Source organism: Homalodisca vitripennis, chromosome 8 (assembly GCF_021130785.1).
Source record: "Homalodisca vitripennis isolate AUS2020 chromosome 8, UT_GWSS_2.1, whole genome shotgun sequence".
NCBI lineage: Eukaryota > Metazoa > Arthropoda > Insecta > Hemiptera > Cicadellidae > Homalodisca > Homalodisca vitripennis.
This window is the reverse complement of record NC_060214.1, coordinates 2,821,746-2,847,008: the sequence shown is the minus strand read 5'-3', so window position 1 is coordinate 2,847,008 and position 25,263 is coordinate 2,821,746. Positions and strand designations below refer to the sequence as shown.

The window sequence follows — 25,263 nt, the reverse complement described above, 5'->3', positions numbered from 1 at the left end:
CTAAATGACTAAATCATTTTCATTCAACCGCAAAATTTTGAGCCTAGAACTAATTGGTGATGACTGATATTTATACCAGTAATTACACTGCTTAACCAACTATGCATGACTAAGCAGGTGATTTTCTGGGACATTACTGGATTACTAAACTAGTCCGAGAGTAATCGATTCATTTTGACTCAACCGTTCAATTGTGAGTCTAGAACTAAATGGTGATGTCTGATATTTATACCAGTGATTACACTGCTTAACCAACCATGCATGACTGAGCGTGTGATTGCCTGGGATATTACTGGATTGCTAAACTAGTCTAAAGAGTACCTGATTCATTTTGACTCAACCGTTCAACTGTGAGCCTAGAACTAATTGGTGATGACTGATATTTATACCAGTGATTACACTGCTTAATCAACCATGCACGACTCAGCATATGATTGCCTAGGACATTACCGGATTGCTAAACTAGTCAGAGAGTAATCAATTCATTTTGACTCAACAGGTCAATTGTGAGCCTAGAACTGATTGGTGTTTACCGATATTTATACCAGTAATAACCCTGCTCAACCGACCATGCATGCATGACTGAGCATGTGATTTTCTGAGAATTACACAGTAGTACAGGCAGTTTATGGCTTGGAGTGTAGATACACAATGTAATAATGAATAAGGAAGCGACCCATATTCTTAATATACACTTTGAGTAGAAGATTTGCATATCGTATCAAAACAAGTAAATAAACCTCTCTAAGAGGATACGTTGAAAGTAACTACAAGTTTTGTCGACCATTTTGAAACTCTACTGACTCGGAAGATATAAAGATACAAGTTTACTCTTGTCACTCACATCACACTTATCAGAAAACCCGCTAAATGCTGACTCTCTGTAAATTTCTGGATCGGCGCCAAAGTGGAAATACTTGAACCACCGTCGGATGTGCTCGGATTCCTTGCCAGAAATGTAATAAGCTAAGAACAATAGTATTTCAACAAACTTTCATGTATTTAATTTGTTATGTCACTAGCTCCACAGCAACATACATACCAGTGGTAAACACTAATTGTTGGAATATCTGACACATTCCATTGTCATAAATTAACAATTTATCACTGTTAGCCAACAAGTGGAGCACGCACCCGTAACTGGAGAAATTTCTTTTTGATTTATACTTAAAATGGGAAATACTAATTATTATTTAAAACCCTCCATAATTCACTTTGACATACTAAGCTTCAGCTGCAGAAGCCTTCTGAGAAACGAGCAGCACGGGTTCTCACGTGGAATATCGATAACGACCAATCTTGTTATTTATGACCCATTCATTCGGTCTTCCGTTCGTGCTGTTACCAAGTTGACGGCATCTATTTGGAATTCCTCGAAGCTTTCGACACTGTACGTCCTGCTCTAAGGATTTTCGGGCAGTCTCCTGCACTGGTTCCGGCCATACCATGATGCTCCGGCCATTGTATGCTCATTCTAAAATGTTCCGGTGTTCTTTCTCGGCTGTTTCATGCTCCATCAGGAATCCCTCTGAGATTTCACCTTGGCCTATTTCTGTTTTGCTTCTTCAACCTTCGTAAATGATAGAATTGACCGAATCATCCCTGCTAAATGTCTAATATTTAAACATGTACCGATAACTTCCCATCGTAGACTGCCGTGGACTGCAGACCTGCTTCGAGGGAATCCATGAATGGTGACCCGTAATTGGATTAACCTGAGTCCCAAGAAATGCAAAATACTCGCCTTTCACGGTTGCTCAGAGTTTATATTTTCGAGTACGAACTCAGCGGATCTACACTGGAGAGGATTGAATCAGTCCGTGACCTCGGAGTGATCCTGACGAGCAACCTCAGTCCTGATGATCACGTAATTTCAATCGCGTCAAAGCCTTCTCGGGTGCTGGGATTCATCATGACACCTTCAATGAGAGAATTAAGCATTGGTGCCATGAAAACTGTGTTTATGTCTTTAGTAAGATCTGTACTGGAGTTCAGAAGGCTTGTGTTGTCCTCCTACCAACTTGGTCAGATCCAAGGATTCCAGAAGACTCAGGTGAAGTTCTTGCGTGTTGAAGGACTGAAGATTGGCTACAACTACTGAATGTCCGCTCCGACGTGTGGAGGAACCTCTCGGTTTGTGTTCCCTCATAGTGAAAGCTGCACGACTGAACTTTACTTTGGAAGATTCGCAATGGTGAACTAGACTCTCCTGATCTGTTGGGTTATTCAACCTTATGTATTATTGGCGAATTGCCGTTTTTAATAAATAATAAAATATAATAGACTAGTATAATTTATTGTTATTAAACTCCATGTTATCAGTCATAATCATCATCAACATACATCATAGTCTTTATTATAATATTTTAGCAAAGAGATAAACTCATCAATCAACGATCCGGGGTTGATTGATCACCGGCTTGCCCTTTATAATTATTTGTAATTATTTGCGCTTCAGGGTAGAATCAGTAAATAATTACGCATTAAATCAATCAAATTTGAGATCAAATAGGAGCGAATAACAAAACAAACTTTTCAGGATGATTTTCATTCTTTACAAAAAAAGTAAATCCCTTCATATCCATTAATGATCATTTTCTCCTTATCATTGTTACTATATAACATACTCCACTAAACTTTTGTCAAGACATTGTCGATAACTTATTTTATGTAATTTGGGATTCTTCACGTAATAATTCAAGATAATTTCATTGTGTTGGTAGCACAATTATTGCTAATGTATGTAAAGAAGATTTTGTAAATGATGACGGACTGTCAAACTAATTTCAATCGTTTTTTTCTCCTATCAATACCTGAATCTTCAAAAGCGTACATAGTAATTGAAGAATATTCATTTCTATTACAATCTCGACGTAAAATACATTAGGGAATAACTATTCTGGAAGTAATAATACACAACAAAACTCCAAGTGTTATAGAATATAACAAAACATTGGCTACATTGCAGGGTTTCCTGCTATACCAAATGTGGAAACTAGTTACGTATGCAATAATAAACGTGTACGTATTATATATATATATATATTTTTACATATATATTTAATTTTAATTATAAAGGATAAAATGCGAACAATCCGATTGTTTCCATAGCAATGATATGGTGCATTTAAACACAATTATTTGTACTATAAACTAATTTTATTATTGTTACCGGGGAATACGTAAATTATATCCTGGAAGATAAGCAATAAATGCACAGTGGAATAGTAATTAAAAGAAACGGAATATTTACAGTTATTAGAAAGAATAACTCCAACTAAATTAACAGTCACCTGAGGTAATATATTAAGGAAACAATTTTTACATTTATAGTGGTTGAAATCCAACAATATAAGTACGATTAATTACAAAATATTTACAGGGCAGTTTATTCTCTATTCTTTAAATTCAGGTATTCTAAGAATAGATTGATAGTTTAGACATATAATAAAGGTTGTAAAGGCTTACTAGATATTTATATTTAAATAAAACTGATCAGGATAGTTCATTTTTGCTGGATTAAGTACCTACATGTTTGAAAGTTCATATCAATTCATTTATATGGTTACATTTCTTGTAACAGTAACATTTTGTGACAAAGAACATTACATTTAATCCTTATGCCAAAATAGTAAGGGACTTTGACTTGTCAGTTTGGAAATAGTGACACATTTCAGCACGCTGCGCTACTTCAAACAACAATATGTCCTCGGGTGTTGCTACATGGGTGAATAAAACAACTCGACATATTCCTGTAAATTCGTTACGAAATCATCAAAAAGGTTTATTATCACTAAAACTTTGTACATAATAATAACACCACACAGTAGGAACTTGCAGTTTAGTTATGTAAATTTTGTGTGCAAAGTTTATATATGAATTTGGAATAAAGTGTAATACACTTGTCATATCGTACCACACTGAGCGCAATGAAATGTTCAAGAAACCTCACTATAAGGACAGCAATAACATTCTCTGTTTTACTGTTATTGTCTGCAATATTTACAATCAAACATTTTCAGTAGTTTACAACTCTACTTCTAGGAATACTATAGTTGCCCCACTAAACTTGTATCTATAACACACTGGTGTACATTTTTAGCGTGAATACTGCAATGGCATCGAATCTGTAATACTATTCAAGGACAATTGTTGAACTTTAAATCCGCTATAATAATACAAATTTGTGAGTAATAATATTTGCTGAGAGTGAACGAAGTCTCTCACTTATATTGTTCAGAAAAGGTGTGCATGAGTTATGCCAGTCTGTATTATAAAATTTATGCTTCGCTCCTTTCGTGTTATTTACCACCAAAACTCTGGACGCTGTGACTAAGGAGATAATTATCGTATAAGCTAGTTATGCTACATACCTAGTATATACTGTATAAGCTAGCATATGCTATATAAGCTGGCATATGCTATATACGCTAGCGTATGCTACATACGCTAGTGTATGCTATATACGCTAGTGTATGCTACATACGCTAGTGTATGCTACATACGATAGTGTATGCTATATACGATAGTGTATGATATATACGTTAGTATATGCTATATACGCTAGTATATGCTATATACTATAGTGTATGCTACATGCGCTAGTGTATGCTATATACGCTAGTGTATGCTACATACGCTAGTGTATGCTATATGCGCTAGTGTATGCTACATGCGCTAGTGTATGCTATATACGATAGTGTATGATATATACGCTAGTGTATGCTACATACGCTAGTGTATGATATATACGCTAGTGTATGCTACATACGCTAGTGTATGCTATATACGCTAGAGTATGCTACATACGCTAGTGTATGCTACATACGCTAGTGTATGCTATATACGCTAGTGTATGCTATATACGCTAGTGTATGCTATATACGCTAGTGTATGCTATATACGCTAGTGTATGCTATATACGCTAGTGTATGCTATATACGCTAGTATATGCTATATACGCTAGTGTATGCTATATACAATAGTGTATGATATATACGCTAGTATATGCTATATACGCAAGTATATGCTATATAGGCTAGTATATGCTATATACGCTAGTATATGCTATATACGCTAGTATATACTACATACGATTGTATATGCTAGTAGGTGAAATGTCCCTTCACATCTCCGATATCAGAAAAAATAGAGAAAATATTCTTGATTCCTAAACACAAAGTGTTAAAAATAGTAATTTAATAATTTTCCCCCGTACATTCCAAATGACTTTTCAAATGACACCGCACATGTTCTTCAATAGTATGATTGAGAGCTCTCCACCAGGCACACACAAGCACAACACTGTGGACAGAAATGTTGGTTGTTGTTAAGAATTCGTCCACAACATTTTAGACAGCACGAGATGTGAAATATCATTGTATTCAGCAAAGCTACATCAATATTCCAGTTCACACCGCGTCGAAACATTGTTTACACATTTTTTTTTGTGAAATTCTCAGACGCAATGTGGAGAGCTATCTTTAGTCAACTGATGTAAAGCCGAAACCGACAATAATATGCAGTCGTCTGTTTAGCCGAGTATTTATAAGGCAACCCTTGAAATATAATATGAATTTTTACAAGTATGTTTGTTTCCTCAAATCCTATTTCATAAATTTGTAAATATGTAAAAATATTCCATAGGCCTGTGACCGGGACACAATCCTACTCTACACTCAATACCATCTCTACACTGAACCCCATCTTTGCACTCAACCCCATCTCTGCATTTAACCCCACCTCTGTACTCGATCCGACATCTACACTCAACCCCATCTTTGCACAGAACCCTATCTCTATACTCAACACTATATCTACACTCAACACCATCTCTACACTCAACACCATCTCTATACTCAACACAATCTCTACACTCAACACCATCTCTACACTCAACCCCATATTTGCACAGAACCCTATCTCTACACTCAACCCCATCTTACACTCAACCCCATCTCTGCATTTAACCCCACCTCTGTACTCAACCCCACCTCTACACGCAACCCCATCTCTGCACACAACCCTATCTTTACACTCAAGCCCATCTTTGCACACAACCCCATCTCTACACTCAACACCATCTCTATACTCAACCCCACATCTGCACTCAACCTCATCTCTAGTAAATGTTAGTTATCATAAATTTTAGGAAACATCTGCAAATATTCACTTTAAGACTCTCTTTTCAAAAAGAACCAACAATCACAATAAAGCACAACACTGCTTCGTTTACAGTTATTGATATCTCTCTGGCACTAAATATTTTTTGTTGATTAAATAATTCAGCTGATACACGAATATTAAAATTTTGATACATGAACCGATTTACAAAGGTTTCCGTAAAATTGAAATATTATGTTTACTAAAATAACTTCATCGTCCAAGTTCATCATTTGTTGTCCTCTGAGTTAAGATACTAAATGCTGAAGTTAAAAATTAACTGCGCCTCTCCTCAGTTAGGCCATTATATTGAAACAGAGCTCAGTGGAGGGACACTTTTATTGGTTAAGTTCTGATATAAATTGTAGAACACTTACTTTAAAACTCATTCTTCTCCCTCCGAACTTGTTGACTACAGAAAATGTTTAAATGTAGCACTTCATACAGATTATATTGATAACATTTCACTTTTTCTCCCCACAACTTAGAGTAGAGTATTGTAAAATCATAGATCTAATTCTTGTTTGAAATCTAAATTCAGAAGTTAAGATTTCAAAGTAATAGTATGTTTTTTAACTTAATTTTCATGGAGGTTTAGTTTCAAGAAAAGTTGCAAAAAGGTTTATAGCCCTAAACCCCAGTTTTAATCGTCAAACATATATTGTATTGCTAAACCTCCCTCACAGCATTGTTTAATAAATGTTGTAACTCATTTATAGTGCATTTAAAGCTTTAAAGTAGATCAAATAATAACTTTGAACCCTCTTCCGATTATGAATAGACAGCAATAATGCTCGATAATTACGATAAGAATAGCCCGAGATTTTTATGTGACGTATGGACAAAAGCAACAAAGTCTGGAACAGAAATAATTAACAACTAGACTGGGTCTCTTGTCTAGTCTGCCTTTGTTAATGAACCAAAGTTGTTATAGGTATTCTATAGTTTATTATGTGACGTATGGACAAAAGCAACAGAGTCAGTAATTAAACCAACTAAACTGGGTCTCTTGTTGATTCTGCTTTGTTAATGATCCTAAGTTGTTATAGATATTCTATAGTTTATTATATGACGTATGGACAAAAGGAACGAAGTCTGGAACAGAAGTAATTAACAACTAGACTGGTTCTCTTGTCTGGTCTGCATTTGTTAATGAACCAAAGTTGTCATAGGTATTCTATAGTTTATTATGTGACGTATGGACAAAGGCAACGAAGTCTGTAACAACTAGACTGGGTCTCTTGTCTGGTCTGCATTTGTTAATGAACCAAAGTTGTCATAGGTATTCTATAGTTTATTATGTGACGTATGGACAAAGGCAACGAAGTCTGTAACAACTAGACTGGGTCTCTTGTCTTGTCTGCATTTGATAATGAACCAAAGTTGTCATAGGTATTCTATAGTTTATTATGTGACGTATGGACAAAGGCAACGAAGTCTGTAACAACTAGTCTGGGTCTCTTGTCTGGTCTGCATTTGTTAATGAACCAAAGTTGTCATAGGTATTCTATAGTTTATTATGTGACGTATGGACGAAGGCAACGAAGTCTGTAACAACTAGACTGGGTCTCTTGTCTTGTCTGCATTTGATAATGAACCAAAGTTGTCATAGGTATTCTATAGTTTATTATGTGACGTATGGACGAAGGCAACGAAGTCTGTAACAACTAGACTGGGTCTCTTGTCTTGTCTGCATTTGATAATGAACCAAAGTTGTCATAGGTATTCTATAGTTCATTATGTGACGTATGGACAAAGGCAACGAAGTCTGTAACAACTAGACTGGGTCTCTTGTCTTGTCTGCCTTTTTTAATGAACCAAAGTTGTTATAAGTATTCTATAGTTTATTATGTGACGTATGGACAAAGGCAACGAAGTCTGTAACAACTAGACTGGGTCTCTTGTCTTGTCTGCATTTGATAATGAACCAAAGTTGTCATAGGTATTCTATAGTTTATTATGTGACGTATGGACGAAGGCAACGAAGTCTGTAACAACTAGACTGGGTCTCTTGTCTTGTCTGCATTTGATAATGAACCAAAGTTGTCATAGGTATTCTATAGTTTATGATGTGACGTATGTACAAAGGCAACGAAGTCTGTAACAACTAGACTGGGTCTCCTGTCTTGTCTGCCTTTTTTAATGAACCAAAGTTGTTATAAGTATTCTATAGTTACTATGTGACGTATGGACAAAGGCAATGAAGTCTGTAACAACAGAAATTAACCCTTATGTGAGCGCGCCTCCTAAAGTTACGTGAGTGCTCGCGTGGGGTCTTCTAGGCCCCCATTAAGAAAATAATAAATATGAATGCATTCTTACCTTCTTTGTGTTATTAATTATAGTTACTTACATTATTGCGTATGTCTAATAACTATTTAATTAAAGATAACTATAATTATTATGATTTTTATTTTTTTTATTCATTTTTACGTTTAAAAGTATTAAATTATACTTTTAAGAAAAAAATTTTTATTTCATAAATCACCATATATATATATATATATATATATATATATATATATATATATATATATATATATATATGCTATACTATACTATGATATACAATTATAATTATAAGAATAACTATACACGTACTGAATTATTCGATTGAAATAAAACTGTAATTCCACGATCTTGTAGTAAAATTTAATAATAAAAATAAAAATACAATTCAGTTTTTTTATTTATTTTTATTTTGTAAAATAAGTAATCTTTGTTTTTAAAGTATTATATAAATATAAATACTATATAGTGTTTGTTGATCTTACCAAGACTTTGTTTTGGGGAGATAAAAGTAGGTCTAGTAAACGGGGGGAAAAAACACTGATAGAGAAAAAATTATTTATTGAATATTGATCACACCTCAGATGACAGTACATATGTAGTATAGGAAACTCGAATTATATGACAAATATACCTCACAATTAAACACGTGAAAAATGTGTTCTACAGAAACTTAGTCTGAATCAGTAATTGCACCGTTATTCATGTTTTGGCAGAGATTACAGAAGGTCTCCATGTGCGATAAACACATAGGTCGTTGACACTTACAGCATTTTTGTGTTGTTTTGGTGTCCTTTGTGCGGGGGCAAACAACACATCTTACTCTCGAACCCGCTGGCCGATTGACTGCTGATTCTCGATGAGGAATCCCTGCACATTAGCAACCTTGAGGATCGATGATCGCAGCATCTTTGGAAGCGAAGAAATAGTTGCCCTTTTCGCTACATGAGGCTTTATCATCTCTAAGCCGACTTCCCTAAGAAACTTCCTTCTTTCCATTACTTTTTCTTCTTGACAGTTGCTCAAGAAAATAACTTGCCCATTGATGCCTGCGATGTCAAGCAAGCGGTGAAATAAAACAAGGGGCCACCTTTGGCATCTCCTAGAAGTGGAATAAGTACCACATTTTTCATCTACAACATCAACCCCAGACTTGGTAGAGTTGTAGAAAGTAATTATGTCTGGTTTAGACTTGTCTAGTGTGTCAGGGTCGATAGCAGCATCGAAATGCATTGATGATACGAGAAAAACACAGCGGTTTCTTTTTGGTGCATATGAAACTACAGTCATGTCATCACGAAAAGCAAAGATACTCGAATGGGCAATTCGTTTCTTAGAAAGAAGTTCAGGTGGTAGTTCTCTTTTGTTCTTGCGTAGTGTTCCTACGTAAGTAATGCCTCTTTCTAGGAGTTCCCTCACCAATGGCACACTTGAGAACCAGTTGTCTGCTGTGATGTTCCTGCCGGAATTTTCAAGATTGCTTATAAGGCGTAAAACAACGTCCTTAGGTCTATTTGACTGTTCAAATGGGCTTTTCTGAGGTTGGGTACCAGGGTAAATCTCCATCTTGTGTACATAAAACATTTTGGAATCTGTTGCTGTGAATATTTTAATACCATACTTTGCTGGTTTACTTTTCATAAATTGTTTGCAGCCACATTTTTCTCTGAAGGCTACCATTTGCTCATCTATAGTAATGAAAGCACATGGAACGTAATTTTCAGCACATTTTCGGTTAAACTTTTCAAATACAACCCTAAATGCAGCTAGTTTGTCTAAAGCAAGTCTAGGGGGTCGATCATTTTTATTATCAAATCTAATAGATTGCAATAAAAAGTGGAAACGCTTCAAACTCATTGTGCAATAAAACATTTCGATTCCAAATCCATCCCTTTCTCACAGTTCAGAAAGATTTTTGTGATTAGATCTCATAACTCCAGCCAATAGTGCAAGACCTACAAATGCATTCATTTCATGTTTGTCAGTACTTTTTACATCTCTAGACCTAGAGGAACTCTGTCCTTTTCTTTCAATGTAGATATTAGTACACGTTACAATTATATCTAGTATTTCATCATCTATAAATAGACTGTAGCATTCCAAAGGAGTTTTTGCATGCTTACCTGCATTTTTTTGGCCAGGCAAACGTCTTATTATATTTGCAGGTCGAGCGCGAGCAGTAGCTGCAACAATTGGGTCTTTTTTCCACACAGTTTCTCTATCCTTTCCAATAAATTCTTGCACTATACTTCCAGATCCCTGTACAACTTCTTCTATGACTCTGTCTACAGTCATATGCTTTTCATTAACATTTTCAACTTCGTTTAAGTCCATATTTTCAGGATATTCGTTGGCTGTCGGTACAGGTAGTTCTTCATTATCACTCATCAGTACAATATCGGAGTCAAAATCACTATTTTCATCTCTTCTCTCGGTCTGTGGGTCAAAGTCTGGATCTTCATCTGTGTTATCAGCTTCAGTATCAGTGTTGTGGTCCGACTCACTCACATGATCATTTTCGTCATGATCCAACTGAGCATTCTCATGCTCAAATATGTCTCATCTTCTTCGGTTTCAAGTAAAAATTTTCTAATTCTAGCCACTTGGAAATCTTCAGAACTCATTCTCGGAATAAATAAATATTGTCAACACAAGAACAAAATATTTAGACACAATCTATATTCAAAATCCGTTAGCAATGTATATACATACAAATTCTCCTTCTGTATTACATATAAAAATATTCACTTTCAATGCACATATCAAATAACACAAGTACGCGCGCGGGGGTAAAAATGGCCCGGTAATTGCAACACTAGTAGGTAACGTGAGTGCGCGCGCGGGGGTCTAGACGACCCAAACGTGTAATGTTTGTTTGGAACGGACTGTACGATTCACCCGCGACGGTCACAGCCAAACTGACTGTAGGGCGCGATTAATCATCGTCTACCCGGAAGGTATCTAGCGTCACAGCAGTCTAGCAACTTACTTTGAAAAATAGAGCAATATATCTACTCGTGCGCTCATTTAAGGGTTAACAACTAGACTGGGTCTCTTGTCTGGTCTGCCTTTTTTAATGAACCAAAGTTGTTAAAGGTATTCTATAGTTACTATGTGACGTATGGACCAAGGCAACGAAGTCTGTAACAGCACTAATTAACAATTAGACTGGGTCTCTTGTCTGGTCTGCCTTTGTTAATGAACCGAAGTTCTTATAGGCATTCTATAGTTTATTATGTGACGTATGGACAAGAGCAACAAAGTCTGGAACTGAAGTAATTAACAACTAAACTGGGTCTCTTGTCGGGTCTGCCTTTGTTAATGAACCATATTTGTTATAGGTATTCTATAGTGTATTATGTGACGTATGGACAAAAGCAACAAAGTCAGTAATTAAAACAACTAAACTGGGTCTCTTGTCGATTCTGATTTGTTAATAATCCTAAGTTGTTATAGATATTCTATAGTTTATTATGTGACGTATGGACAAAAGGAACGAAGTCTGGAACAGAAGTAATTAACAACTAGGTCTGCATTTGTTAATGAACCAAAGTTGTCATAGGTATTCTATAGTTTATTATGTGACGTATGAACAAAGGCAACGAAGTCTGTAACAACAGTAATTAACAACTAGACTGGGTCTCTTGTCTGGTCTGCCTTTGTTAATGAACCAAAGTTGTTATAGGTATTCTATAGTTTATTATGTGACGTATGGACAAAGGTAACAGAGTAAGTATTTAACAACTAGACTTGGTCTCTTGTCTGGTCTGTCTTTTCTTAATGAACCAAAGTTGTTATAGGTATTCTATAATTTATTATGTGACGTATGGACAAGAACAACGAAGTTTGGAACTGAAGTAATTAACTACTAGACTGATCTCTTGTCTGTTCTGCCTTTTTGAAAGAACCAAAGTTCTTCTTTATATTATATAGTTACTATGTGACGTATGGACAAAAGCAACGAAGTCTGGAACAGAAGTAATTAAGAACTAGACTAGATCTCTTGTCTGGTCTGCCTTTGTTAATGAACCTAAATTGTTATAGGTTTTCTTATAGTTTAAACCCATGTATTAAAAATTAATTCAGAGGCTACTTGTCATAGATTTTACAAGTTTTCATTCCTGATCTTGAATATTTATACAAACATTGTGTCTAGAATATTATTAAAGAAGGAATATTAAATAAGCAGTCATATGTAACCGTTTGGTCAGGTACAAGTATAGTGTAAGTTTACGCACTTAAGTGTAAAGTCTCTATTCTCCATTCAGGTTACTATTCAATTGACAGAACATAGATGTAGTCTTATATTGCGAACCATATGTTAGTCAATCGCTCCAAGGACTGGAAACTTTCCTTTACGTGTGATGTCTACCCACTCAATATCTCGAGAGCAAACTAATCCTTAGACTTCAAACTGTGCATGAAGTTTCACTACTATCTATGCAACATCGTGTTGGATTATAGTGTATTTCACTCCATGCAATTGTCCTGAGCATTTACGAACATGCTAAGGTAGTTTTACGCAGGTTACGTTAAGTGGGCAAACATAATGGCAACGATAAAATCGTAGAAAAAATAAATGTGTAGAAAAATGAGTACAACAATCATATCACATTTTAACATATTACATAGAAGCACATGGAGCCTAATAAAATGAGCTAAAGACTATAAATTACACAGTTGTTCATTTTAATTTGACGTCTGATAAGAACATACGTAAGGTATCGAGCTAGAGCAATCCACAGACACATAGGTCTCGTGTACGATAAGACAACTGTAAAATACTCTAGTCACTATAACTTGTTTCTTCAAAAATAACAGTATAAGAAATATACTAACATATTTTTCTTCACTTATACTCAACCATAAAATGTCCATTGATGTACAAAGAGTTGAGAAACACATTATAAATTTAAAAAGTATAAAAACATTGGATTTTATGCTAGGAAGGTTATGACAGATACAAGCCATGAAAAAGCAACACAAAATGTGTCATTAGTCACTTTATGTGCTAACTGTACGTGAGGCATATGTGTGTAACGTGTCAGCATTAATGCCTCCCTGCGGTCTATGCGTTTATCTCCATCTCTCTCCGGGACACTCCGCTACATGAATCGCAGTTCACAACTCAATGTGATACCACATTCGGCATCTAATTTTAAATCAACCTCTGCATTGTCAGTACTTACATGAACATTTCCTGAATGTGTTACTTTATTACTTGAACAATCTTAGCAAACCAAAAACAAATGATCACAAAGTTGAAACTTTAGTGGTAAGTGGTGAAATTTTAGATGTATCTAGAATTCATATCAGTAAAAAAATATTAAATTATTAAAAATAGAAAAAATCCATAATACCTATGCAAATATTGTAATTTAGTGATCAGCAATACAATTTTATTAAATTAATTATATTTTAATCGTTGTCCAAATATGAATCTAATTTTTGTGAGAAGTAAAACTTTGTTTATTATGCCATATAGACTGCACGCTTTATTATTTGGTGATAACAATGTACAAGCTAGTGTTGTACTTTCTAAACTTGTAAAGTATTAATATACCAAAGCCTGTAATCAAATATGTTACTCTACCACCGACTAAGCAATAATTGAACAAGCATTGGCCCAAGTTAGGAACAGAAAATTTGCCAAGTTTGCCGTTAATGTGTTGTGGTTTTACACAATGTACAGTTGTACACTACCAAGAACTGTAGTCAGACTAAAAGACATCTGGACAACATTGGCCCAAGTTGGGAACAAAAGATGGGACAAGTTTACCGTTAATTGGTTGTAGTATTTCACTTAGTAAAGTTGTATTCTACCAAGTACTGTCTGTAGTCAGACTAAGCGACATCTGGACAACATTGGCCCAATTTGGGAACAGAAGATGTAACAAGTTGTCCGTTATCTGAACAAAGTTCTATATGCTTCACAATTATCTATAATTTTTTTCTTTTTCTTTTTAACAACCACAAGATATTATTATTGTTTTCAGTGTCCACTACGAGACCCTTCACTATTTAATAATCTACATATTCTGTGTTATTCTAGAAAAGAAAACGGTTTTCTTGTCATAATAAAATGTATAAAATCAAATTGATTTTATGAATCTTTTATATTCCCGTAAATTCGAAGTCAACAATCCAATATCTCCACATATCGTTATTGCACGTGAACGAAAATGTTTGTATGAAATATATAATCGTTCAGCTCATTTCTTATGTATAAAAGATTCCCCTTACAATTTATATTTACATTTTTTAAATTACAGAAAAAAGTTTTTTACATAGATTTTTTATTCTCAAACAATGAAATTTTTTTCAGTAATTCCGTGATGTCTATACTACCCTAACGTCGTAATAAAGTACACTAAAAATCTGTTTTTATTTTATAACAATACCGGGTGTCTGACATTCTGCTTGTATTTATCATCAGTTTCGTAGCTACCAAAAAAAAATAGCCCAACAATTGAGTTTCTGAAAATGCCTATCCAAAAAAATTTTACACGGTTTTAATTGCAGGTTTTTATTTTAGTTAAGTGCATGGAAGCCACTTCTAGCATCTTATCTCATTTAAATTTATGTGAGGTTCAAGATATTTTACCATTTTTTTATTACAAAATTGTTTAAAAGTGATGGGGTTATATAAAACAATTCTAAATTGAATTAGCTTTTAAATGTGATAGAGTAACATTAGATATATCTAGTCTGTGTTATTCTTCTTCTTTTTACAATACTTTTAAAATGAGGCGCCACTTGCTTGGAGTTCCGGTTTATAAATTTTTCTTACTAAAACTACCCCATTTTTGGAGGGGGGGACAATAATTTGCATACATCAAAAAGTGTTCGATCATATAAAAATGCCCCAAAGTAAATCACTTCATCTCCATTCATAAGAAAGTTCATTGGGAGGAGGGTTGGGATTTTTAAGACACACTGTATATAAGGTAAAAATTTGGAGTGTTTTCATTTAAAAGTTGTGATGTTCGTTTTATGGATTTTCGGCTTCAAAGTAATGTGCAGATCAAAACTTAATAACAATTACTTTACAATAAAAATGCTCATATTATTACTTACAAATATAATATTACCGATAAATATTGCATCCGACTGTAAGATAACACTTTAATCAATCTCCAGTAGTAAAGGACACAAACAGCTTTAATCAAACTAACTCTTTAGGAATGGCGGATGACATAAGAAATAAAAATAAAGAAAATCATTAAACTGTAACTTGAAAGGATGTATTACTACAATAGATTTCCAAACCACTGAATTAAATTTATCAGATAAAACTCGAAACTCGATGACGGACGATAGCAAATGTCCGTCATCATCAAAAACAAACTGCCTAATCACTGCCTCAGGTTATATGAAGGATTTGTTATTTTCCTTAGTATTTTCAAATATTTAATCCATCACCACAATTATAGCAATAAATTTACAAGTATAAATACTGGGAAAGTCAATTTAAGTGGATTTTCAATCACCGTAATGTTGAGATGTTGATTTAGGACTGCCCTGACATTGTGACGTATATTTGTGCAGCGGTCAGGAAGTCTGCTTCTCTGGTGAAAATCGAGGCCAAAGTGCTCAAATTTGCATCCATCTTTAGGGTTAACAATATTGTACCTAATGGACGGAACACATGGAGTTGAAAATCTCTGAGGTTGTAGTAATACATACTCGATTTGCAAAGTTTACTCATAAGTTTAACTGTGTCAAATAAAACTCACAGCAGCACCTCTACAAGTTACAATAACTCACTGTCTTGCTATGTTGCTGTCAAAATAGAGTAGTAATGAACTCAAATGATATCTTAGGGGTGGGCCTAATGGTTCCAATGTTCTATGGAATTTTGTCTACGAACTTAATCATTTACTAAAACTTTAAAATTGACTTCTCCTAACGTCTATGTCGACTCACGCGTTGGCGTTAGCATCTTCACTTGACATTGCAGCTGTAGTCGGCAAAAGTAAAGATTGGTAGATTAGAAGTCTAAAACATGAATACCGGGAGTACTCGAAATTGTAATCATAGTTAAAGAGCACTCTTCAACTCGCATAAAACTAATTCAAGACGGTATTGGCCATTTATCGAGACAACTTATAATCAAAACGACGTGGTCTCCTCAGAAGGACATAACCACAACTATTTTCTGTATTAAATCTTATACATTAAACATTATCAAAGGTAAGTTAATTTGCTATTTAAAATTTTAATTTATATTACGTTCAAATTAGATGTCTCGCATGAAAGGGCTATCTTATAACGCGAAAATATAAATTTAACTTACGGACAAGGCGCGCGAGGTGTTGCTACAAGTTCGAGAGAGAAAAGATTATTGCGTGTGCCAATTACATTATTCCACCAAAACGTAATTCTAAGTAAATCAGATTAAACTTATTCTAACCATTAACGAGTAACAGGGTTGCGAAAATATGTATTATATCAAATTAAACCAAATAACGGTACAATAAATCATCTCTTATGACGTCATTTACTAAAGAATAGAGTTATTTTTAAATCAAAATATCACTACAATATTAATCTATTTTAAATATGTGTAAATGATTTCAATCGTTCAATCGTTTAACATTTCAAGCTTAGTGTGCCGTTAACAAGTAGAACGTTAATGAGGATGCTGAAAATAAATACAATAATGCATATAAATTAGTACGAATATATTTAATTTATTTTTAGATATTGTCAATGAAAGTTTATAGCAATGTGAAGGCCGCTAATCCCTTTATGAATCGTTTAAAACAATCAAGCTTTATTACTCTCGAGAAATCGTAACTTCGCCAATTAATCTGCACACTACAGAAACCAGTCAGACGTTTAACTATACTTACAAAAATAACGTTTCCTCTGATATATTTCATTCAGTGGCTCGAAAATTCTTTGTGATAATAAAACCACAGAAGTTAGAGTGTAATAATTTTATTTTTTATTTCTTATGCCCTCCATCATTCCTAAAGATTCCGTTTGATTAAATCCGTTTGTGCATTTTTATATAATAAGAGTATTATCTTACAGTTGAAAACAATTTTTCACCATATTAAATATTTATTTCTGAGGATAATGTTACTATTCGTACTTTAAATAAAATAGTAGTAAGTTTAATCTATACATAACTTTGAAGCCGAGCAACTATAATACGTAAATCAAAACTTTTTTTATTCTTGATTCTTTTAAATAACTCAAAATTGTAACTTAAAGTCTCACCCCTCCCCCTATTAACTTTCTTAAGAATGGATATGAAGTGATTTACCTTGGGGCATTTATGTTACTGAGCAATTTTAAATGTATGATAATTATTGACCACGCCTCCCCACCAAAATGGGGTAGGTCGGGGGTAAGTCACATTTAAACAGGAACTTCTAGCAAGTGATACCTCATTTTAAAAGTGTTGTAAAAATAAGAATTATAAAACAAACTAGAGGTCTTTATAAAACAAAGTTATAATATAAAATTTAAATGTTCACTTAATGCAAATAGCTAGGCGCTAATGCAAAATAATGTTTATCTCTTCTCTCAAAACGTAATAAACGTCTCTATATTTTTATTGAGTATAATTTTCTTTAAATACATAACAACAATGCATATAACACTAACTGTAAGGCAAAACTACTATGCGAGTATTTGTTCTTCCATATCACGAGAAAGGACTCAGCTGAAGGTCAACTGTCAAAGTCGTCAAAATCGTATGATCCTGTTATTCCTGCAGAAACAATAACAAAAGATTTTACTTGGACAAGTGAATACTTAAACTTGTCTTCAAATTCAGTAATGGTTTCACCTGATAATATATAAACGCCTGAGTTTAGAATAAATATCGAAATATATATTTGTATCCACTGTTTCCATTATAAAAAATTCACACCAAATTCAAATGAATAAATTTAACTTTAGGTTTAAACATTAAATGTCTTAATAAAAGTTTATAGTTTTGTTTCATCAATTAAAGTTGAGAGATAAATTTTTTTTGTGTACATTTAAGAGTGATTTAAATATAATAAAATACAAGGTATTAATAATATTGTTACGTATTCACATTTGTCCTGAGAATGATAAATCCATGAAACACTGTTTCATATCCTGCTACAGAAACTAAAATAATGAACACAATAGTAAACAGTGCAATTGAAAAATATACGTGAATAGACGGATATTTATAAGAAAATAGTGAAACATATTCAATCATGACTTAAAATCTGAATGTTATAAAGCATTAAAATAAAGAGTGGGTAGTTGTTGAATTCCCTGTGAGCTTATCAATTTTACTTCTTGATAAAAACTGAATAAGTGGTTAGAAATGTTAAATTTTTATGTTAGGTACGATTTATGAGGATTATTTTGTGAAGGACAGAAGTACAACATTTTATATAGGTAAACAATCGCACTCACTTGCGAATTGTATATAAATAAGTGGAATTGATTTAACGGTAATTTATCTGTGTTAGATAATAATGTAAGTGTTAGCTATTTTGGAATGTTTAAATATAATGAGTTGGTGTTAGGGAATCATTAATCATGTATTGTGTACATAGGCCTAAGCGACGTGTGCAATGCAAGACTTAACTACATATAATGTACTCTATAGGCGCTTGTCACATATTTCTGCTTTTCCCGAGTTACTTGGTATATAATATACTATGCTGATATGGATCATGCATGGTGATTGCACTAAAGGGGCACATAGTTAAAAAATTTAATTTCGTTTTTAAAGACGTTTTTCGTGTAATTATCTGAAAGCGTATGCAACTCGCTTTATTATTCGTATTTTAAATATGATTTCACTAAGGAACTGATTGAACTTATGTTGTACATAAATATTACATGAAGTTTCGTTTTACGAGATCAATCAAGGGTATCTTCAGTCATGTAATAATCTTCTGAAAGCGTATGAAACTCGCTTTATTATTCGTATTTTAAATGTGATCTCACTATCGAACTGATTGCACTTGTGTTGAACATAATTATTACATGAAGTTTCGTTTTACGAGATCAATCATGGGTCTCTTGTGTTATGTAATAATCTGAAAGCTTGTGAAACTCAGACCAAAGAAAGAAAACAAACGTGATATCAGGTTAGCCAACACAACATTTTAAACAATGAATGTATGACAGGAGCATATATGGTAAATTCTTAGTGTCTGCTCGCTGAGAGACCTTGTAATCATTTTTCAAAACACTATTTATATTAAAATGAACCTGAGTATGCATATGTCATTGCAACCAGAATAATATCCAAACGATACAAAATTCGTATAAATATCTAATAGAATAATTCGAAAAAATCATTTTTAGGGATATATATATCTCCTTAAGAAAGCGAGATATTAACAGAGTATAGTCTTGGGCTGACATCAATGACCAGCTTACCTTCAAATAATAGTAGAGTTGACAGAGAACCGTAATGAAATCTCAAACATGTTGAGAGGGGAGAATCATTCCTTTAAAAAATCATTCACGTTTCATTGAAACATTGTTTATTTCAAACTGATATCTTGAGAAAAATAGCTTTATTCAACAAAACTATATTGAAAGATATAGTTGAAAAGATGTTATAATGTTTAACGTACTAAAAGATCATAACTATGAATTGGACCCAATTCTGACCCTCTGACTAGTAGGTTTAAGACATGAATATCTTAGGAATGATAAACACTCCAAGCAAGCAATAGAAATATTATTTTCATGTCATGACTGTAAGTAAATATTAAATTTACCAGTATTACACATTCCCTACTACTACTAATAATAATGTATCCTTATAACAGTTTAATAATGCTTTTAACTCGTTTATTCAACCAAAGTAACACAATTACATGCATTGGCCATGTCAGATAACTTCTTACAACAGACTAAAATCGTCAATAAAATAATTAAAACGACTTGAACTCTTAAGATATTTTAAAACTACCAGCTTGTCCAATTCATGGACGCTGTAAGAACATTTTACAAAGGAGAAATAACTTAAGCCTTTTTCTAAATTTGAAGTGATTTGACTGTTTTGAGGTGCATAGAGAGATTTTTAAACAGATTAACAAACGGTTTTGTAACGGAGATTGTTTTGGAAGAAAGCTGTGTGATGTGCAAGGACCTGAAAGTTATTAGATATTCTTAAATTATACTGATGGTTACGAGGAATTTTGAAATGTTCAGTGTATTGAGTTAGAAAAAGGTAAAGTTTCGTAAATATAAAGACATGGAAAAGTAAAAATATTGGAAGACTTAAAAATCGGTTTACAAGATTGACGCCTGTTAATTAAAAAACATTACTCTGATTGGTCTTTATTGTAGGGGGAACAGAAACAGTGTCCTTTTATTCTCACAAACCCATATGGTCAGAGCATAGACGAGATGCGGGTAAATGAGTCCGTAATATGCATAAAGAAGACCATCAGAGTTAGATGACTTTGCTAAGGTGCGAATGGCAAATATTCCTGAGCTCACATTGTTGGATACATTTTCAATATGATTGTGAAATTTTAGCTTGTCGTCCAAGGTCAGTCGTGTTGTTAAGCGGGCGGACACGACATTGCTTGTAAAACAATGAGACTAGGTATATAAATATTACCCGTGAAAATCTAATTTTTATGCATTTGTCTGGTTTCATCTCATCAGAGGGACACCCCACAAGGAGTCAGAGGAAAATTGTTAATTAGAGCGTAGATGGAAGTATAAACCCAAATTAAAAGTTCTTTTAAGAAAACACGATGCCGCAAATTTGACCTTAAAAAGTTTACCCTATACGAAATTGGGTTTTAAAATTACTCTTAAATTATGCAAATTGGTGTGATGTAATTTAAGATTTTCCACTGACTCCTTGTATGCCTTACCCCTGATGAGATAAAACCTGACAATCGCATAAAAATATACTTTTGGTATTGCTCTACAAATTGCAGCTATAAATAGTCTCATTGCTTTACAAGAAATTATTAAACGTGAATTATGAACACAGTGATATTAATTAGTGCATTAAATTGTAGAAGCAATACTGGTTATGTGTTATTACGTAAACCATTGATCATTTCATGATGATCTACAACCACCCTATAGCACATCACTCATGTGTTTTCTACGTCAAGATGAGATTAACTTACTAAGGTCTTGAGATATTATGCGCTACAATATTCTCAATTATTTACATATTTCGTAATAGAGATTCTTGTCTTTCCAGTAAATTTAATATATCTTATGCCAATTTTAACACGTATTCTTATTTGTAGTAAAATGTGAAACTAAACCCCAGACTAGGGTAGCTTGCTACTTTCACCGATCAAATACTGCGTTTGTCTCCTCATCAGTCAGAAAGATTTAGAGTCCATTCCATTTCAATCGATGTGGAAAACAATTTCTGACAAGTCTTTTCATTTTGTATATTTATACTTGTGATTTTCTATAATGCCACTACTATTCTCTTCGGCACTATTTATCAAGGTGTTTGAAGTGATGTATTCAGTGGGAGATATATTAACATGTTCTTGATTAATTTCAACTGTAAACAAACTTTTTAAGTGAAAGGTTTGACAAATCAATCGTCGTTATACAGATTATATTGTAAAAATAAAACTCTGCTAAATTTCAAATGACAGGAAATTGAGCTCTTTGCCGTAAGCACTTATTATAGAATATTTAATTCTAATTTTCAAGAATATCACAAATTTAATACCCTAGCCTAACACGTGAGAAAATAAGTAGGAATACAGTTAACATTAATTATTTCAGTAAGCATAAGTATATAAAAATACATAGCTGAAACCTACATCAAGTCCTATACATCTGCTTTACTTTATAACAATACGCATAAAACAAAAGAGTTTTGTTTTGAAGTTGACTTACTATTTGAATTTCTGATGGCTTAACAAAAATATAAATAATTGCAAATTTAACATCGAAGAATTACCGACACCATCTTGTTACAATCAACAAACAGATAAAACCAAGCAGATAAGCGGATAATCTGTTATTACAATTTTAACATATCTTTTAAAACACATAAAAACACACACACACACACACACACACACATTGTTATATCAATATTATAGTTTAGTTTGTCATATTCTATTTGTAATAGAGGTAACGATTTTGTCTTTTCTACTAAACTATATTATTGGATTTTTATTTATTTATTAACTATGGGGTACGTTTTCTGTTGCTTCTAGTAACTATTTGTTAAATACGCTGTTCTGTCACTTGCTTGCTTAGCCGTCCACACGTCTCTATATGCCTTAGGTATTTATTGTTAGGTTAAGTTTTTTGTAGGTTCTCAACTATTATAATCCTTGTATATAAATGAAGATGTATGTTCATTGTAAATAAATAAATAACCACCAATACTACATGATATCTAACAATTCTGGAGCAGCTGAGCGCTAATGTAAACTCTGCAAGCTGTTAACAGTTACAAACATTGTAATAGCACCTCAGTTATACGGAGCTGTAACAGTGTTACTGTTCGTTGAAGTATTAATTTCGGAAATGTTAACACATTTAAGTCATCTCAGTTATTTACAATTTTCTTTATTAAAAATCATTCTACAATATCAACATGAACTAAAAGATACAAAAAAGGACTTTTTTCAATGTTCTTAATAATTGACAGCAGACAGCGTATACCTCCAAGTGTATTTCAAAATGTTCATAATAATTAACACCAAGCAGTGAGTACCCCCTGGTGTATTGCAAAATGTTCTTAATTATGAACAGCAGACAACAAATATATCCTGGTTTATTGATTGAAAAATTGTCATGATAATTAACACCAAACAATGAATATCTCCTCGTGTATTGCAAAGTATTATTATTAATTAACAGTTAACAACGCATACCTTCCATTGTATTGCAAAATTTTCTTAATTATGAACAGCTGATATAAAATCCCTATAGGTGTTTTGCCAAATGTTGCCTAAGAATTTTAACACAGGGTGGACAGAATTTTGAACACTCGTTGTATTTGTAAGTATTTCTACCGTCAGTAATTTTTATTTTTGTTATCTTGTTTTAATTGCTATTGTTATAAGTTGCCGTTACCCAAACTTATCAAATATTAGTGTATAACAGCGTAAGAGTGAATAAGAGAGAGTATATATAAGGCTATAGATGAAGCTAACAGAATCTAAATTTACACAAATAGTCTAGGGTTTATGACAGAAATCCAAACTTGTCAAATATTTGTGTTTTGTAAACGTTATGGTTTACCCACTACTGCAGCTTTAAATTTTGCCGAAAACCTTCCATACCTACATCAATCACGAGACAGTACTAGTCTAGAGTGATTCGTGTAATATTCGGCATCTGCGTTATCTATTAGAGGTTTTTGGGTACTTTAGATGAAATTAACATGTAACAACCTGGTGCACCATATATGTCTATTTAGTAAGTCACTCATTGATGGCAACATATTTAGCGTGTAATACATACAATAAAAATAATACCTGATAGTAAAAGATAATTTGAATAAAAAAACAAAGCTATATAATCTATTTATTATCTTTAGGCTTAAGCTCCATCTGTATATATATTCTCTCTCTCTCTCTCTCTCTCTCTCTCTCTCTCTCTCTCTCTCTCTCGCTCTCACGCTCTCTCCCTCTCCTCCCCTCTCTCTCTCTCTCTATCGGATTTAAGTCGGAGTCTAGGAATTCCATCCGTGATGGACTACTTGTCTGGATTGCTTGTCAGACAGAAGGATTACTTATCTGTATTTTCGATGTTATCATGTACCCCGATACTCCCTTTATTACGTGTCGGAAGATCCTTACATTGCCAATTGGCCTGCAGGACAGTCAGGAAGTCGTAGTTGTGATATATGATACAGAAGGAAACAGGATTTTTCCGGATATTTGCCGTCATTCAGTGATACAATACAATCAGTAACACTACGTTTCTAGATCTGCAATCTGATTTCTTCTTCAGGTAAACGACTGAGTAAGTAATGTAGAACGGCCCTACTTGTCCACCTAGGGGACTAAAAGATGAGACACTATTAAAACTAAGAATTTCACTTGAAATTGTCTGGATCGAGAATGGTGAAATTTTTCTAACTTTATAAACTTTATCATCAATAACTTAATACTATAGATAATATAGATATCATTTTCATATATATATATATATATATATATATATATATATATATATAAACTAATAATTACATAGTATGCTGAAATCAGTAAGTCTAATATTTAGTTTTAAATACTACATGAAAATGATATCTATATTATCTATAGTATTAAGTTATTGATGATAAAGTTTAGATATATATATATATAAAACAAATATTCTAGTTATATTTAAACTTAAACCCCTTGTATAATAAATTCTGCAAACAATTATAGATCTATGTAACAATTTGAACATTCTAGTTGTCAGTGTGTCGATAAAACCAACAATTGAGCCTAAAAATAATTTTTTTATTTTATTTGCATAGAGATTGTTCAGGATGCAATATTCTCAATCATTTTAAACCTAGCAACTGTTTTCTAAGTTATATATATCATCAAACAATTACTATAATTTATTACTAACAGTTAAATACGGAACAAAAATTAGAGAGGCCGTTGTTCAGTTAATTTTGTCTTCTATAACAGTTTTAAAAACAACATATATTCTGATTCTGATCTGAGAAAATGTGAAACAAAACGCGAGAACAGCCGTTTGTCAGCTGCTGCGTCCTCCGCTTATGCAAACACTTCTTTTATCCCTTCAACAGCCAGAAAGCTTTTGACTCAACTCCATTTCAGTCAATATGGAAAACGATTTCAGAAGTCTTTTAACATATGGTTCACTCCATATGTTTGT

The 25,263-nt window shown here is 33.3% G+C and overlaps 1 protein-coding gene across 1 annotated transcript; it reads left to right on the top strand.

The window, feature by feature from the left end:
- The first annotated feature begins 1,729 nt into the window (after positions 1-1,729).
- Positions 1,730-2,101, top strand: LOC124367184. Its single transcript, XM_046823834.1, has one exon. The coding sequence runs from the start codon at positions 1,730-1,732 to the stop codon at positions 2,099-2,101; it is 372 nt and encodes a 123-aa protein (XP_046679790.1).
- Positions 2,102-25,263: the final 23,162 nt, after the last annotated feature.